This window comes from Corapipo altera, unplaced genomic scaffold (assembly GCF_003945725.1).
Source record: "Corapipo altera isolate COAL_440 unplaced genomic scaffold, ASM394572v1 1, whole genome shotgun sequence".
In the NCBI taxonomy this organism is placed as follows: domain Eukaryota; kingdom Metazoa; phylum Chordata; class Aves; order Passeriformes; family Pipridae; genus Corapipo; species Corapipo altera.
Window position 1 is genome coordinate 4,124,203 of NW_020884873.1, and position 15,953 is coordinate 4,140,155.

Genomic DNA, 15,953 nt, shown 5'->3' on the forward strand with positions numbered 1-15,953 from the left:
TACAAGTTTGCATTCAGTATGATCTGTGACAAGTGGTTTGCAGAAAGGACTGCTGAACACACTTTACTTGAGCTGGAATGTGGACTTGGCTCAGTTAATTCATATCAGGCATGAAGTTGTCTGCGTTGTTCATTGTGATAGCATTTGTTATACTAGGGAGTGTCTTATAGCAGTAAGCTAAATGCTTTGTGTTGAGCATAAATTTTAAGAAGACCAGTTCTGATAAACAGCTAATAGGTCAACTTGATATGATTAGATTAATATCTGCCTAGAAGAGTAGCATGTATTTGCCTTCTGCAGAGAAGGAAACCTTCCTTGGTTTTGGCTACAGCAGATCAAAAAGAATTGGAAGTACTCAAATATTCCACAGTATTTCTGTATTCACCCCTGAAAATTAAAAGCTACACAGTGGTTTTAAAAAGAGCAAAAGCAGCAACAAGAGCGACCCTCTGAAATAATGAAATATATGTTCTGTTCATCTGAATTTTGAATCCTTTTAATTTTAACTGAGTAGCACATCTCTCTAGTTAATTGCTAGAAGTAGCAATAAAGGAGAGAATATCTGTCCAGCAACTGCTAAGTGTCATCAGACTGTGTTTAAAACAGCTACAGTGTGCATTGTTATAATAAGCCGCTCAGCAGAGAAATTTGAGCTGCTTAACCCTGTGGTGCTGGCAGGTCCAGTGATCCCAATGGTAAGCACTGAAACAAACACAGGGAAGTCAGCCAACATTTGGCATCAAGAGATTAAAAAAAGAGGAGGGGGCCTTCTGGAAAAAGAATAGGTGGCAACAGAGCCCCCAAAACACTGCTTATCTGGTTAACATGCATGCCTCATCATGGGAAAAAAAATTAACCTTGTAACATTCTGCTTACTGTTTAGCTTTCCAAACAAGGCTGACATTGAAATCAAGACATTTCTGGAGATAATTTGCACTGGGGCATAGGGGCATAGAACCTGGGGTGAAATCTCTATAGAAGCTACTGACAAAGTGGCCAATGGCTGCAGTGGGGTCAGTGTGTGATGCCAGCAGTCATGGCACTCCAGTTCCTGGTTTTAGTTCCCCATCTTTTGCATCCCCCAGTACAGGTCATTTAGGGCAAACTTCTAAACACCAGCCCAGCTCCTGCCTGGGCACCACAATAAGTGATTTGTTTTACAGGAGCTGTGGCTGTGCCGGCTGCTGGGGCATGCTGAAGGCATCACAGTGGGAAGGACTTTTTAAGGGTGTTTTTTAATGCTTTCCTATCTCAGTGTCTTCATCTTCAGTGGGTGGCGTGGCAAGCTCACCTCACTGGACTGCTGAGAGCCCTTATACATTAGTATCTGAGGACTGCTGCAAGAACTTCTGGGCTGGACATCCTACAGAGGTGGAAAAATACCATTCTTAAATTATTTAATATTTGAAAAGCACTCTGAAAAGCACCATTTAAGTGCAAAGTGTTCCTATTGTTAAATATTAAAAGCAATTTAAGTGTGCTGAATCTTGTTGCAGAAATGCTGACTCCAGAAAACAAAAGTCTTCCTATTGAATTAAGAATAAAATGAAAATTAGATTCACTCCCTACTTTAAGAGCTGTATCTTCAGCTGAGACAACTTCGACTTGTTTCAGAAACACAGAAATAAGGGCTGTGTGGAGGGAGGCCTCACTCCAGTGGCAGGCAGGAAGTATCTGAAAATGCAGCAGCGATTCCAAACAAATGTAAAGCTGTTTGGCAGTGGAAAGTCTTTCAGGATCACTGTACTGTGCGAGGCTTACTGTACAGCCAGGGCACAGGCAGGCAGGGGAACAGGGGAGGGCTTCATTCTTAATTAAGAATGTTCATCTCAAGAGACTCTGCCCTGTCTCCTGTGGCAAGGCTTTTCAGTGCAGATGGACACACCGCTGATGACATTACAATGTGCAGCATGTACTGAAGAGTATTACTGCAATGGAATTACTTCATGCAGCAAGGAAACAAAAGGAGCATGAATTTTAAACCTCTAGGCTTGTTGGGACTCTGAAGCTTCTCAGGGAAACAAACACTAGTATAACACAGCCAGTGTTCTTGATGCAAAGGGAATTTCTGTGGCCTGGAATAATTCTTCTTTCATTACTGCAGACAGGTTTCCAAGGCTTAGACGCCGTATAAAGGCATCCTGTAGAGGATTTTCTCAAATGCTCATGTTGCTTGCTTGCTTTTTATTTATTTTTAAATAATGCCTGCTTCCGTTTTAAGTCTGCCTTTTCCCAATTTTATCCATCTTCCTTCAAAGAGCCTGCTTTTCACAAGGGCCGCTCCCAGTGGAAACTGTCACATTCCAGCAGGAGGCCTTCAGTGATCAACCTGTAAACCCATGCTGGCCCCAGAAAGCTCACTGTTCCTCTCCCTAATAGTAGCCAGGTCTCTGAGTGAATGTGGAGTAAGCATTGACTCTTTGGAGAGTCCTGCCTTGCTTTCTCCTCATCCATTGGTATTTTCCTACAGCACCTCCCCATTCCTGTGCAATTTACCCAGTCCTTGCTCCATCTTTGCTGTTGGCAATGTATTACCTTTATGTCTAGTCCTGTCCGAAGAATGGATTATTTAAAAGGAAGATTTTCAAAATACATAGGTTTTAAGTTGGACCAGAGTTGCAAGGAAGTTTATTTTTGACTGGCAGCTCATGGGACACCCAGTTGACCCAGAAAAGAAGTTTGCCTCACAAGCAGGCAAGCTGGAACTAGTGCAGGTACAACTAGAGATGTTTACAGAGTTTTTTTTATCAGTGAAGTTGGTTTGAGCTTACTGTTCATTTCTAGAGCACCAGTTGATGATGGAATATTGATATAAAGGCTGTCTTACATGGGCCATCTAGGGACTTTCTCTACATACCCAGGAATATATGCTATGGGCTTGCAAATTGCTGTTGATCTTGCCATCCCTTTACTCCTTCCAGTACTCAAACATCCTTTTGCTTTTTCTCCGTGGCAGGCAACAAGCACAGATCCCCATTGCCACCGCGGGCGTAGTTTACCCAGGAGCCATTGCCATGGCAGGAATGCCTTCCCCACATCTGCCCTCGGAGCACTCGAGCGTGTCCAGCAGCCCGGAGCCCGGGATGCCCGTCATCCAGAGCACTTACGGCATCAAAGGCGAGGAGCCTCATATCAAGGAGGAGATGCAGACCGACGACGTCAATGGAGAAATCTACGATGAATACGATGAGGAGGAGGATGACCCCGATGCGGACTATGGCAGTGACAGTGAAAATCACATTGCGGGGCAAGCCAACTGATCGGGGTCCAAGTATCTCGTGACCTACAGGACTTCAAGGAGAAAAGAAAAAAAAATAAATAAAGCCCCATCTGGTTTATCCTTGCCAGTGGCCAAGCACATTAACTTTCTCATACACTGACTGTTACTTTAACTGTTAGTCTTAACTAGTTGGGACATCAGCTGACTAATAGACATCAGCCTGCATCAGAAGAAAAAAGGCTCAGAAGAAAGGAAACAAAGACAACGACGACAACAACAACAGAATGATATAAGCTATGGGTAAAATAATGCCAGTAATTCAGCTGCTATACCCAAGCACTGAAGTCTTACCCGTCGACCTTTTATTATTATTATTTTTTTTTCAAATAAACTTTATGGCTGTTTGTTCTACAATGTTCTAGAAATTCTCACTCAGGTACACAGTGCCAACAAGTGGCTTGTGAATGTGTTTTGTTGTTTTGTGCTACAGTTTAAAGAGAAATAATTTTTTTTTTTTTTGGTAATGCACCTGACAGGAAAAGAAAAAAGATAAAATTCCTTTTAACCCCCCTCTGTCTCCTCCTCCCCCTCCTCCCTGTCAAATCTGGGTCAGAAGTGTGTGTGTGTGTGTGTGCGCGCGTGTGTGCGTGCCTGTGCGCGTGGCTGGCAAGGAGGGAAGTGGGGAGTCTGTTTCTGTTAACCCCAACAAGCAATTATTTCCTTTCAAGAGAGGACTTCTCTTCATCAGTTGCACACCATACTGAGTCTTTGAGCAAGTGCCAAATTTGTACTAAAGCGCTGAACTAGTCCAATTTGCTTTTTTTTTTTTAGGTTGCTCTCTTCTTGTTTTGTTTTTCTTTTGCTTTTTCTTTGCTTTCTGCTCTGTCTTAAGTTAGGACAGTGTTGTATCTTAGACAATCCCTCGAAGAACCTGATATACCAGCAGCTGGTGAGATTAGACATATATTTTTCGGTTTTGGTTTTGCTTTTTAAAGGAAACTGTAGGTGCCGTTCTCAGGTGAAAAAAGAGAGAGAGAGAGAGAGAGACATAAGAAATTTAGAGAAAAAATATTTTATGGTCTTGGATTTTCATGTGTGCGTGTTTATGGTACTAATAAGAATAATCTTGGACTATTGTGAGCAAAAAGCATGATCCAGAATGAAGTCCTGCACCCTCCAAATGACTTGGTCTGTAAGGAGCCTTTGCTTTTAGTTTACACTTCAAGTGGCATAATAAATGACATAAAAAAGGCTTGTCCAAAATGTGGCTTGTTCTGCACAGGACAGGGCAACTGGAAATGTTACTTCCTCACTGAGCATGATTAGATTACCGCCAACCATGTCCAGTTTTGATGAACTCGTACCTTCAGGGTGGCTGAGTACTGATTTCTGATTCAAAAGGCAGGTTTTTTTAACTGACATTTTTTTCTCCTTTGCATTGGCAGAAATCCTTTTTTTTTGTCTGTGGGATGTTTGTGTAGGAAGGAAGACTAATAGCTACGAAGAGATTTCCATATTCAAAGTGGGCATGTAAGAACCCAAACCTTTTGTGGTGCCGAGTTTCCCCAGCTGCTGCCTCTCACAACCGAAAAATTACTCTCCTGCGCTAAAATATTTTCAGAGTTGTTCTAGAGCACTTAGATATGTTGCTTGTGCAGTTTTGTCTTCCTTGGGCAATGACAACCAGGTGAGGAAGGTGGAATTACACAAGTCTAATCCTGAGCAGAAGTTTGCATTTCTGATAATGTAATTGAATGTTATGCTTTATTTTGGGGGCAGAAAAAAAGAATATAAATATAAATTAATTAGAGTTTCTTTTCATCTCCTCACTGTAATATTCCTGTAGGAGAAGAGGACCCTCCCTGGTTTGTGTAGCAAGACAGAAGCATTAGATAAACTGACCAACCAACCATAAATACTACTCCAAATTTCAAACAGCAGCTATCCCAGAGCTGCTCTGTTGCCTGTAAAGGAAAGTCTTAGGATCATACTGAGGCAAAAGCCTTTCTCTTGAGTTGGTTTTCCAACTGGGGATGCCAGTTTTATATTTATTTTATTTCCTGGTAAATTCCTACTCCCAGAGAGAGATCCATTGCTGTTGTCATCACCTCTAACTTATAAAATTAGCCCTGTGCGTCTTAGTGGCAGTGAGATCCCAGCCCAAGCATTCACCAGAACCCTGGTCATCAGTATTTGGCAACATTGCTTTTACAAATGGTCCCTTCATCAGGCAATTTAGCTCTCGCTGCAGTCAGCCAGGTGCAGGATGAAAGGGGCAGGTAGAAGGAGAGACCCGGAAGGGAGGGAATGCCTTTCTTTGCCTCTTGAAATCCCACTTGAAGTGTAACTTGACCTCTGCAGACCTTGTGCAAAGCAAACAAGCAAATGCTATTGAAGAGTTAGGACAATATTCCGATGAGCAGTTTGGACGTGATAGTTTTACTCTGCAACATCTGTTTTATTTTTCTCCTCTTTTCCCTGTTTTGTTTTCCAACTCTGCCTCAAAAAATTATTTTCTATTTTCTCTCTCTCAGAAGATTTGCTCTGAAATTATGCTTGGAGTAGCTGATCATATCCTCCATGTCAGAGAGGGTTCTTTTTGTTTGTATTTTATGACTGTATTGGTTTGTTTTTTTTTCAGTTGAACTGCCTCTTCTTGCTAGTGTTGTAATGGTAATTATAATAATAATAATGGTCAGCTGTTCCCAGATTAGTAAATTATGTATAATTTATTTTACACCCCCCCCTTTTTAACTTTATTTTATTCTGTTCTAATTTGGCAGTGCAGCAAATGAAGCTGTTAGGCTATTTAAAATGGATACCCCTCCCCACCTTGCCTTTTTATATATATATAAATATATATATATATATACATATGAAAACAAATCGCTTCTTCTTCTGCTCACACCATTTCTCTTTCTTTTATTTTAATTTTGGCCCCAGCCATGTCAACTTCTGATGTTTATTATGATGGAGTGAATTAATGGGAGTGTTGTTTTCAATCTTAATTAACTTCTGCTCTCTCATCACTCATTTTAGTTATTTAATTACACCAGTCATCTAGAGCCAATTTTTTTAAGCACTCTGTTTGGATAAGAAGGAAAAAAAAATAGACAGTTGTTTTTATATCATTATTATGTACAATGTGAAAACAGATAATTGCTCCTTTTTTTTTTTTTTTAACTTTTAAATTTGTTCCCTGTCTTTGTGAACAAATTACTTCTGACTCTTGTGGGTTCACCTCACATTTGCTGGATGCTTGATTTCCACCACGTTATAGAGACTCTCTATGGTTTAATTGTGTCACTTTTGGGCTACCAGAATACTTTGTTTTAGCTCCAGGTAGGTGCCACTGCGGCAGGTGTGATTGGAGCAGGGGGGCTGGAAAGCCGGCCTGGGGGAGGTCAGTGGGAACAAGGCCCTTTGGCTTCAGCGGGACCAAGTTTCAGCCCTGAACTTCAGGCTGCGCTGCAGGAGCCGCTCCTGGAGGCAGCCCGGTGTCCGGGGGCAGGGTGGCTCCTGTGCTGGAGGAGCAGGGGCAGCAGGACCTTCTCCTGGAGCCCTTTGCTTTGCTCACAACCTCGGCCTGGGCTGGGGCTCAGCTGAACGCTGATTTCCTCACCGTGCACATTTCCATCCGAGAGACTCCTCTGGGGTTCCCCCCCCCAGGGTGGCTTTAGCAGACTCCACCTCCTGCTTTCTCGGGTGTTGAAAACCGATGCAGAAATGTTAAAAACAAAACAAAAAAAAAACCAACAAAAAAAGGCCAAAAGAGGAAAATGTTAAAAAGAAAAAAAAAAAAAACGCAAAACGGCTCTGGGGTTCCAAACCAGAAAAATACTTAAAGCCTGTGCTAATGTTTTCTTGGGTCCAAGGATGATCACCTGTGTGTCCTTCGGCAGTAGAAGACCAGATTTGAAAATGAGGCCCTGTTTGTCCCTTTTTAATTTCTTAAGGGAAAAAAAAAAACAAAACCCACAAAAAACCAAACAAAGCAAAACATGCATTTATAAAAAGATCTTCTTGTCTTGTTTCTTTTTTTTTTTTTCCTGGGTTCTGTGCCCTGGAGCATGTAGAAAAACCAGGTTAGAAGAGATTAGGATTGTATTAACCTAAAAGCATCGAGGCCCTAATGCCAAGGCGGGCTCTGTTTCCCCTCTTCCCCCGGGAACCTGGAAAGCGAGGGTGCTCCTGGGGAGCTGCCTGGGGTGGGGTGTACAGGACACCCCCTTCTAACTGGGGGGGAGCCCCTTGCACTGTGCGTCTTGTGAGCTTACAGAAGAACACCGCCAGCAGTGGGGAAAGGGGGAAAAGAAAGAAGAAAAAAAAAAACTGAGGCACTTGCTTCTAAGCTCAATTAAATAACACAGAGTATATCCTTTTTCAATTTATTCATGCCTTATATTAGTAAAATAGGATTTTTAAGTGCATTTAACATCTTTATTTAACCGTTCCGCTATATTAATCAGGCCCCCAGAAAAGAACACTAGCTATTATTATAGCATTTAATTAGTTTTGTAACCAAATCCTCTTATTACAAATGCATATGGAAGAAATTCTTTCTTCGAAGACATTATTTCAAAGATTTGGTTACTGCAGTAGACTCTCTTTAATTAAATCATTTTTTAGAAAGTAAATTGTCTTTAACCTTTTTACAGCACATTTTCAGAGCTTTTTCTTTTTAATCCAAAGAGATGAGCTGTTATTGTCCCCGAAGAAGCCTCTGACATCACGTTCATAACATCAAAAATAATTATACTCCGTGGAAACGTAGACCTTACTTAGCAAGAATTCATCTGCTAGAATGAATGGCAACTATATGGTATTTCTTATGTTTTAAGGGCATGATGTATCGGATAGGAAGTTTTTTTGTCTGCCCACTTCTCGGTAGAACCATACCTTCCATTTTGCAAAGAACTGTACGTGATTCACTAGATGTGGATTCAAGTGTATCCTCAATTCACAGGGCATGGGCTGGCTGTTTAGCTTGGTTTATATTTACATTTTTTCAACTTTATCTTAACTTGTCAGTTTCCCAGATTGAAGAACATGTCAAGTTCGTTTTTTCTACTGACTGATTTCTCTACTCCCCAGTGTTTTTTGTCACTGGTTTGCTGAAACAGTATTTATATAGCTCCATTGGCTCTAAAGCTCTTACTCCTTCTAACGTTTTGGATTTTACATATGAAATGAAAATAGAAAAGAAATAGAGACAATCAAATGCCTGGAGCTTAAAACAAAGTATGTGCAACCTACCATCTCACTTGAAATTTAATAAAAGAAATAATTATGTAAATATAACATAGAGTTATAGATTTATATTTTGTTCATAACACATAGTGTAATATAAGTTGTATATTTTCATGTTTTGGTTTTATGTTATCATTCATGCCACAATAAATGAAAAAAAACAGGAGTTGATGTACTCTTTAAAAAAAATACAATGTGGGTTGCCACCGTCCTGGGTTTTTGTTTTTGGTTTTTGGTTTTTTGTTTCTTTTGCATTCCCCTTTTTCAGTATTATTGCCCTGCAAGGCACCAATAAAACAGCAAATGTGTTCTTTACCTATCCTGTGGTCTGTTTCCCACTTATTATAGTGAAGGGTGTGCTAGCTAATTTTCTTGTCAAGAGAACAAAACAACTGGGCTCAAGCAGCAGAAAATGAGATTTAGATTCAGGTTACTAGTCTGATCCAAAATTCAAGGTTTTCATCAAATCACAGGGAAAAAAAAATCACCCCGTCTTTCAAATATTAGCATTAAAATAGAAGGAAAAGTTGGTCCCTGAGCAACGTGGTACAGCACAATTTCCAGTTCATTGTCAGGACGATAAATGGGGATGGGTGAATCCAGAGGTTTGACCCATGCCCACCTTTCAAAGCTATGTTCACTTTCTACAGGCTTATCTGTTCAGAGACCAAAGGAAGTTCTGGGAAATACCCAATTATAAACGCCAATGACACAAAGCTATGAAAAAAATAGCTCTGCTCATAGTTAGTCAAAATGTCCCAACATGCTGCCTAAACAGTTCATGAAGTTTTGACAGCAGCATATGGCACAAAGTGGGATGAAATGAATTTGTACCTGTTTTTGACAGTAAGTTATTCTGATGGGTGCTTACTCTCAAGTGCCTACGGCTTGACAGATGCCATTCTATGGTTCCAGATTTCCTAAAGGGAAAAGGCAATATTTGGGAAAGCAGGAGGTAGCTGGTGGAGGTCCTACGAACCTGCCCACGCTTCTCTTGCTTGCCAGGTTGTCCTCTGTGCTCTTCCTAGGAGCAGGGTGGCACCTGAAACACCAGCACACCAGAGGTTTATTCTGTTCCTTCTGCAGCGTATAGCACCTATATGGCACCTGTCCAGTGGAAGTGGAAATGGGCCTGAGCAGAACCATATAATGTGAGGCTCAGGCCAATAAAAGTCAGCCTTGTTTAACCACTTAAAAGTCCCTGGCGTGGAGGGACATAGAATTTCTTTCTCATTTTTGTTCTTTGTGGCTGGGCTGGTACCTAAAAGAAGCAGCAATATTCCCTGAACGAGTGGGGAAAAAATGTCTGGGAGAACCTGAGAAAAGCTAAGCTGAAAATACCTCTGAACTGTCATACGTGTGGGTAAGACTGAGCTTTGCAAAATCAGAAGTGACCAGTTAAACCCTAAGTATGCAACTGAAGTAGAAAAAGAAAAAAAAATATTAGAGTCCTTAAGTGATATTTTGGCCTAGACTTGGGAGTGGTAACAATTCTTTCCCCAGACAAATTGTGTGTTTTTTTCTGGGTGGTTGTTTTTTGTTGGTTTGTTTTTTGTTGGTTTTTTTTTCAAAAAATGCTAAAGCATTCCAGCAATTGCCTGTAGCAGGAAGGAAGAAAATGAGGATAATTATGACATTAATCTATTTAAAAAAGAAAGATGTGTGACAATTAGCGCATTCCTACCAAGAAAGTAAAATACAGAGCTATATGTGTGTAGGAAAGTGAAAAGACCCCCCACAGAAGCCATGAAAGGTTACGGAAAGCGTATGTGCCTCACGAGGAAGCACAGTGCTGTGACTTTGGCATCAGTGAGAAAGAGTGCACAGGAGCTTGTCAATAAGCTTGCAGTTAATAAATATTCAGCAACACTGTAGAAAAGCAAAGTGGGACAAGAGCAGGCAGCATCTGTCAGGCCAACCAGTTGCAAGCACATACTGTAAAGGTACAGAAAGTCCTGTGAAGGTATTTATCAAAATAATCTATTCCCAAGACTGGTGGGCATGGGATAGTCGGAGTAGCTAATTTCAGCCCTGGGACGCTTATGCTCACGTCTGTTGGTGTTTCTGTAGCACTGATGACCATACTGAAATCAGAGGTTGCTCGCAGGCTGACAATGAGTGCAGGAATAAGAAAATGACATCACAGCATCCTTGGCCAATTTAGGAAGGCTGGCAGTGTCGGCAACTCTGTGAGCATCAGCTGTGCCTCAGCTGCACAACCTTCTTGCTAACATGGCCACGCAAGGCAGAGGGGTGGCAGCCTGCCTTCCCCACTCCGGGATAGATTTGCAACAGACACTGCAGGGTTGCAGTGAGTGTTTTTCTCCTCTAAGTAAATTTTGAGCTAAAAGCTAATGCAAAGGAAGTCCTACAGATGCCCAGGTATCGTCTGTAACAGTTGCTCTCCAGCCTCTGGTCATGTGAACTTTGCAGACATTATCACAGTCTTGGTCTTACAGCATGGATCAGCTGGGTCACAGGTTCTGACTCCCCACATACATGCACACACACCTACCTCCCCAAGCTCTCTCATGCTATGCCATGTCCGGCCTGACCACGGGGAAATCCTGCCATAGGGAACTGGCTATCTGTATCCAGCACTTAGAGAGATTAGCCAGTCCTTAGTGGTTTGGGGTTTTTCAGGTTTTGGGTTTTTTTTTGTGCTGGCCACGCAGCTTTCTCAGAGCACAACAGGTGTTTTGGGGCTGAGGGAATGAGGAGAGAACGCAGCACTCAGCTAGAGTCCTTCTCCATCGCAGACCAAATTCAGCCCAGAGCACTGTATGTCCAGAGAACTTGGCTGTGACCACCACACCAGCACTGCGTGGCTGAAGGTGATGTGACAGCAGGACCAAGGAATGGTCATTCCTGACCCACTAACCTGATCAAAGCAAACTGCTTGTCATGCCATTAAGAATGTATTGATTATGGGTTTGGTTATTTGCAGGTTTTCACCAATTTACCTTTTAGGTTCCTTCTAAACTTACTGCCAGAGGCAGAATGGAAAATTATTTGGAAAAAAAAAATCATGCCTGTGATGGCCATGCCTGTGATGGCCAAGTTGTTAGGAAGAGGTTAACGTCACACCTCTCCAAAAAAACTAAAATACTTCAAGCAGGGAACCTTTTAATAGAACTGGGCCTTAATGGCAGTAGAATGGTACATACGTAATTGAAAATCTGATTAGAAGTACAAATTTAAGGTTTAGTTAAAATTCTGCCTGCGTAGCCCTGTGTGGCCATTCAAGCTGCAGTTTGAATGGCATTTTGAGATAGGTTGGACTTATTTAAAGTCCTGACTATGTGTTTAGTCTTAGTTAACAATGTCAGGAAGGAGGAAGGAGGGCTGATGTATCACAAATAATGTAAACTGCTGGCATAGGTTCAGTTACAACCATATGAAGAACCATTTATGGTGCAAACTATCACCCCTAGAAAATGCCATTGGTAATTTCAGGCAGCTGCACTGGTGTACCAGGGACTGGGGTGGGTGTCAGCAGCACTGATGGAGCTGTACAGTACTGAGTATGTGTGAGTGAAGACAGGGGCTCAAACTAAGCCCTGAAAAGCCCCTCCTATCCCTCCACGAGAGCATCCCCACACAGGGATTTGTGTCGGTTTAACTTCACGTTATCAGTGCAACTTTCACAGGCAGTGAATGCCTAACCCACTAAGGATAAATCAATGCCTCCCCTTGTATTTAACAGAGATATGACTTAAATACAGTAAGTAAATCAAAGTAATTATTTAAAATTAAAATGATTTAAGAGACTTAGTCTGGGAGAATGGCCTGGTGGTTAGAGAAGCAGCTGAGATGCGGGACTTCGTCAGGCTATTCCTGACTCTGTCAGAGACTTGCTCTACAACTTCAGGAAAATTACTCAGCCCATCTCTAAGACTGCTATAATAATACCTACTTCAAAGGGGTGTTATGAGGCTTAATTCATTAATGCCTGCAAAGCACTTTGAGATCTTTGGATTAAAGGCACTACAGCAGTGCAAAGTATTATTAGCTACAGGAAAAAGCTCTCAGACAAGCATGGCATTAAATGTCTGCAGTTTAAAAAAAATAGGAAGAAAAAACCCCAAAGATGAGCAAATTGTGGGTGGTTTGGTTTTGCTTTTTTTTTTTCCATGGCCAGATTTCCATTAGATAGATCTGTGCTTTACTAAACTAAGGTGGTACAGCTCAGGGCCCAATTTATTCTCACTCCTAGAGCTCCCATATTGCAAACATAACTGTTTGAATTTGGGGCTTCTTTTTATCAAAATCCTGACTTTGTGCCTCAAAAGGATGTTCAGCTTCCCTCTAAGGATATATTTACCCACTGAATTAAACAACGAGAAGAAGAAAATCATTTTACCTTGTATTGACAATTTAGATTTTTTTTTTTTAATTCAGTTTGAGCATTTACTTTCCTAATGAAAAATCTATTCCATTTGATTTCAAAGGGCTAAGATTTTCATCATTGGTAATTATTTTGAATTCAGAGAGATTCGAACCACACAAAGTATGGTCTTTTTTATTACCTTCAGTAGAGCTGATCCACCTACTTTGAGTGCAATTACAAATGGACAAATTGTGATGGACACTTGGACAAGATGGAGGGATTTTTTTAATGACTGCCTTACTCTTAAGTATTAATTTATTTCTGATGTAAAGTTTTTAAAGCAAATAGCTAAAGGTAGCAGTCTGTAGGTCCAGATTTAAATCTTGTCTCATCTTCTCATTCACTTGATGCCTGTGGTAGCACCACTGACTCAGGGTGCATCAGAGCCCCACAGGGAAGGGGTGAGCAGGATTTCTTCCATCAAAACCAGGCAGGAAAGATGAGGATACAAGAAAGGTTCCCAAAACAGTCTGCTGAAAAACAGTCTTAAAGCTGTCATGTTTACCTTGTTAACCTCATAAATGCAGATTTTACATTTTTTATATTCATTATACCTTTAAAACTTTTCAAGTGCAACTTCTTAACTTAAAAATAAACATAACCAACAGCCCACTCCCCCTTAATGAAAAGACTGCAATACAACAGCCTAGAAATTTTTATTATTTTGTTGAAAGCATTTCTGACTTTGGTGAGGAAAACCTTATAACTTCACTTTGTTTCCAGATCCCATTGAAAGAGAACACAGGGGAAGTGAAGTATAAGTGATTCTGGCTCCCTTTGTTTCTCTTCTGATAGAATATGAAACTTCATGTAGGTGGTGGGTAAAGCCGTCGTAACCTGCTTTCTTCTGACTGAATGAGGGAGGTCAATATATTATCGTATCAAGGAAGAAGAAATTACACAGGCAATTCCCCCCCAGACAATAAAGACAATTCTGACAGCACGATCAAAACAACTGTATAACTTTTTTTCTTTTCTTACTGACACACCAGTGTTTAAATGACAGCTGAAAGAGGATGATGGACTAAACACATTATTCTCTGTTCCATCCACTTTTTTATAATAGAAGTATATCTTGAAGACTATATTCAAGTTGATCAAATAATAAGTCAATTTGTCAATAAAACAGATTAGGCAACCTGTCTGCTGAGATGATATCTGTCAAACAACATATTTTTGTTAACACAATCTGGAAGCAAATGCCTTCACAAAAGACAATGCAAAAAAACCCGCAATGCCACTTTTAAGTTTATGGAAACAAAACGCTGACTTATTTCAGTTATAGATGTTTAGACTTTCTTACTTTAAGTTTTAGTTTCTAGTTAACAAACCACAATTTGGAAAAGACTAGAAAGAGATGTTAATGGCCTGGTGGGCACTGTCTGCTGCCAAGATGTGGATGTATTTCCAAACTGCTTGGTGATGTCTGCACTGTAGGCACAAGTCATCATTAATGGTGCTGGTGCAGGGGTGTCTCCATTTCTTCCACGCACTGTTTTTTCTCCATCTGCCCCCACCCCCCAACGTTTGTCCCCCCTGTTACTCACTACTGGCAAGACATGAACAGCATCGACTGATCTGCCTTGTCACATCACGAGCCCTGTCACCGCGTTCAGCAGATTAAGGCATGATGCTTTGACACATTGTGTACGCTGAAGCAAATAATCCCTGGGAGATGTTGGGCCGTGGCCTGATCTCAGCCACATGGGGGGAATCTCTCGGTTTACCCTGCGTGACAAAAGCCAGAGGAATCACTAACATGCATGAACTCGCAGAGTGATCAAACACGAGTAGTGTGTAAAATGGCACCCACTGCTGAAAATATGTACTGAGGATTCTGAGTTGCCCAATATAAGGTAAAATCAGTCTGGAAAAAGGTAGAAAATTTTTATTCTGAACAGGGGGAAACTTAGATTAACCAGCCTCGGGTATTAGTGTTTTTGCCAGGTGAACATCAAACCAGCTGTTTCAGTTTGTGTGGTCTTCTCCCACTCCTCCCCGTGTTCATGCCGTGTAATCCTCAGGAAAATGGGGCTGGTTCAGAAACTCAGATTATTCTTCCTCAGTGGAGAAGAAACTTATGTAATATGCACTAATAGGCTGAAAATTCAAACAGAATCATCTTGGTTTATGTTTTGTTGGGTTTTTTAAAACAGAACTTGGGAAGAGTTTTTTTGCTGAACTATCTGATGCAAAATATACAGGCTGAGGAAAACTTGAAGTTACTCAAAAGTGTGAACAGGCACTGTAACAGGAGGATCAACCGTGATGGCTGAAAAAAACAAGCAAACAAACAAAAAAAAGAGCTTAAATCCTGACAGAGATTTAAGGACTTTCCCACCCAAACTTGCCTCTGCAAGTTCAGACTGCTGTTAGGAATAATGAACTAATTTGCTATTGCTCACACTATTGCATCAACACCTTGTGGAACAGAAGAACTTTCATTCAGAAAAATCTTTCCAAAAACTAAAAATATGGAAACTATATTCTGAAAGGTGTAGATTATTAAAAAATAATAAAACTCTGTGGTAAATATTTAAAGGCTGCGGTGAAAAGGGAAGGGTGTTAGAAAAAAAGAAGTCCAAAATTCCCTGTCAAAAAATTATGTCAAAACATTACTTTTTGTGGTGAAATTACTATAATAGTCGAAGTCTACTGAAGACTTCATTCAACTTCTTGTAGTGGAAATGCCAATTCACAGAACTGAAGAGCACACCCGGTAGGAACCTGAGCTCCCACATTAATTTCTCCAACCCTCTGAGTTTATGTGACCACATGGTGATGTCAGGAATGCTTAATTATCCACCCAGCCCTACAAACCTTGAAGCACGAGATATCCAGCAATCCACTCTCATTCAGAATAGTTTGGCATGTCTCCACGTTGTAACTAACCAGTGTTACCCCTAGCAATTGCTCTTTAAAGCAAAAACATGTGCAAAATGTCTTCATTCAGCCTAGTAGTATCATATGTCAATCAGATTCAGGATGCAGAACTGGCCAGCAATATCCTAAAAAAAAAATAAAAATATCCCTCTTGTTTGAATCACTTTGAATTAACTTGACTCTGTCATGTTACTGGCAAGAATATTCTCT

The 15,953-nt window shown here is 40.9% G+C and overlaps 1 protein-coding gene across 16 annotated transcripts in view; it reads left to right on the forward strand.

The window, feature by feature from the left end:
- SOX5 (SRY-box 5) overlaps window positions 1-8,789 on the forward strand; it is a 640,197-nt gene extending 631,408 nt beyond the window's left edge. For all 16 annotated transcript variants that reach the window (XM_027659186.1, XM_027659196.1, XM_027659172.1 and 13 more), the window contains one exon: window positions 2,957-8,789. In XM_027659186.1, the coding sequence (XP_027514987.1) occupies window positions 2,957-3,260 (304 nt within the window). In that variant the 3' untranslated portion in view covers window positions 3,261-8,789. The remainder of the gene's footprint in view (window positions 1-2,956) is intronic.
- Window positions 8,790-15,953: the final 7,164 nt, after the last annotated feature.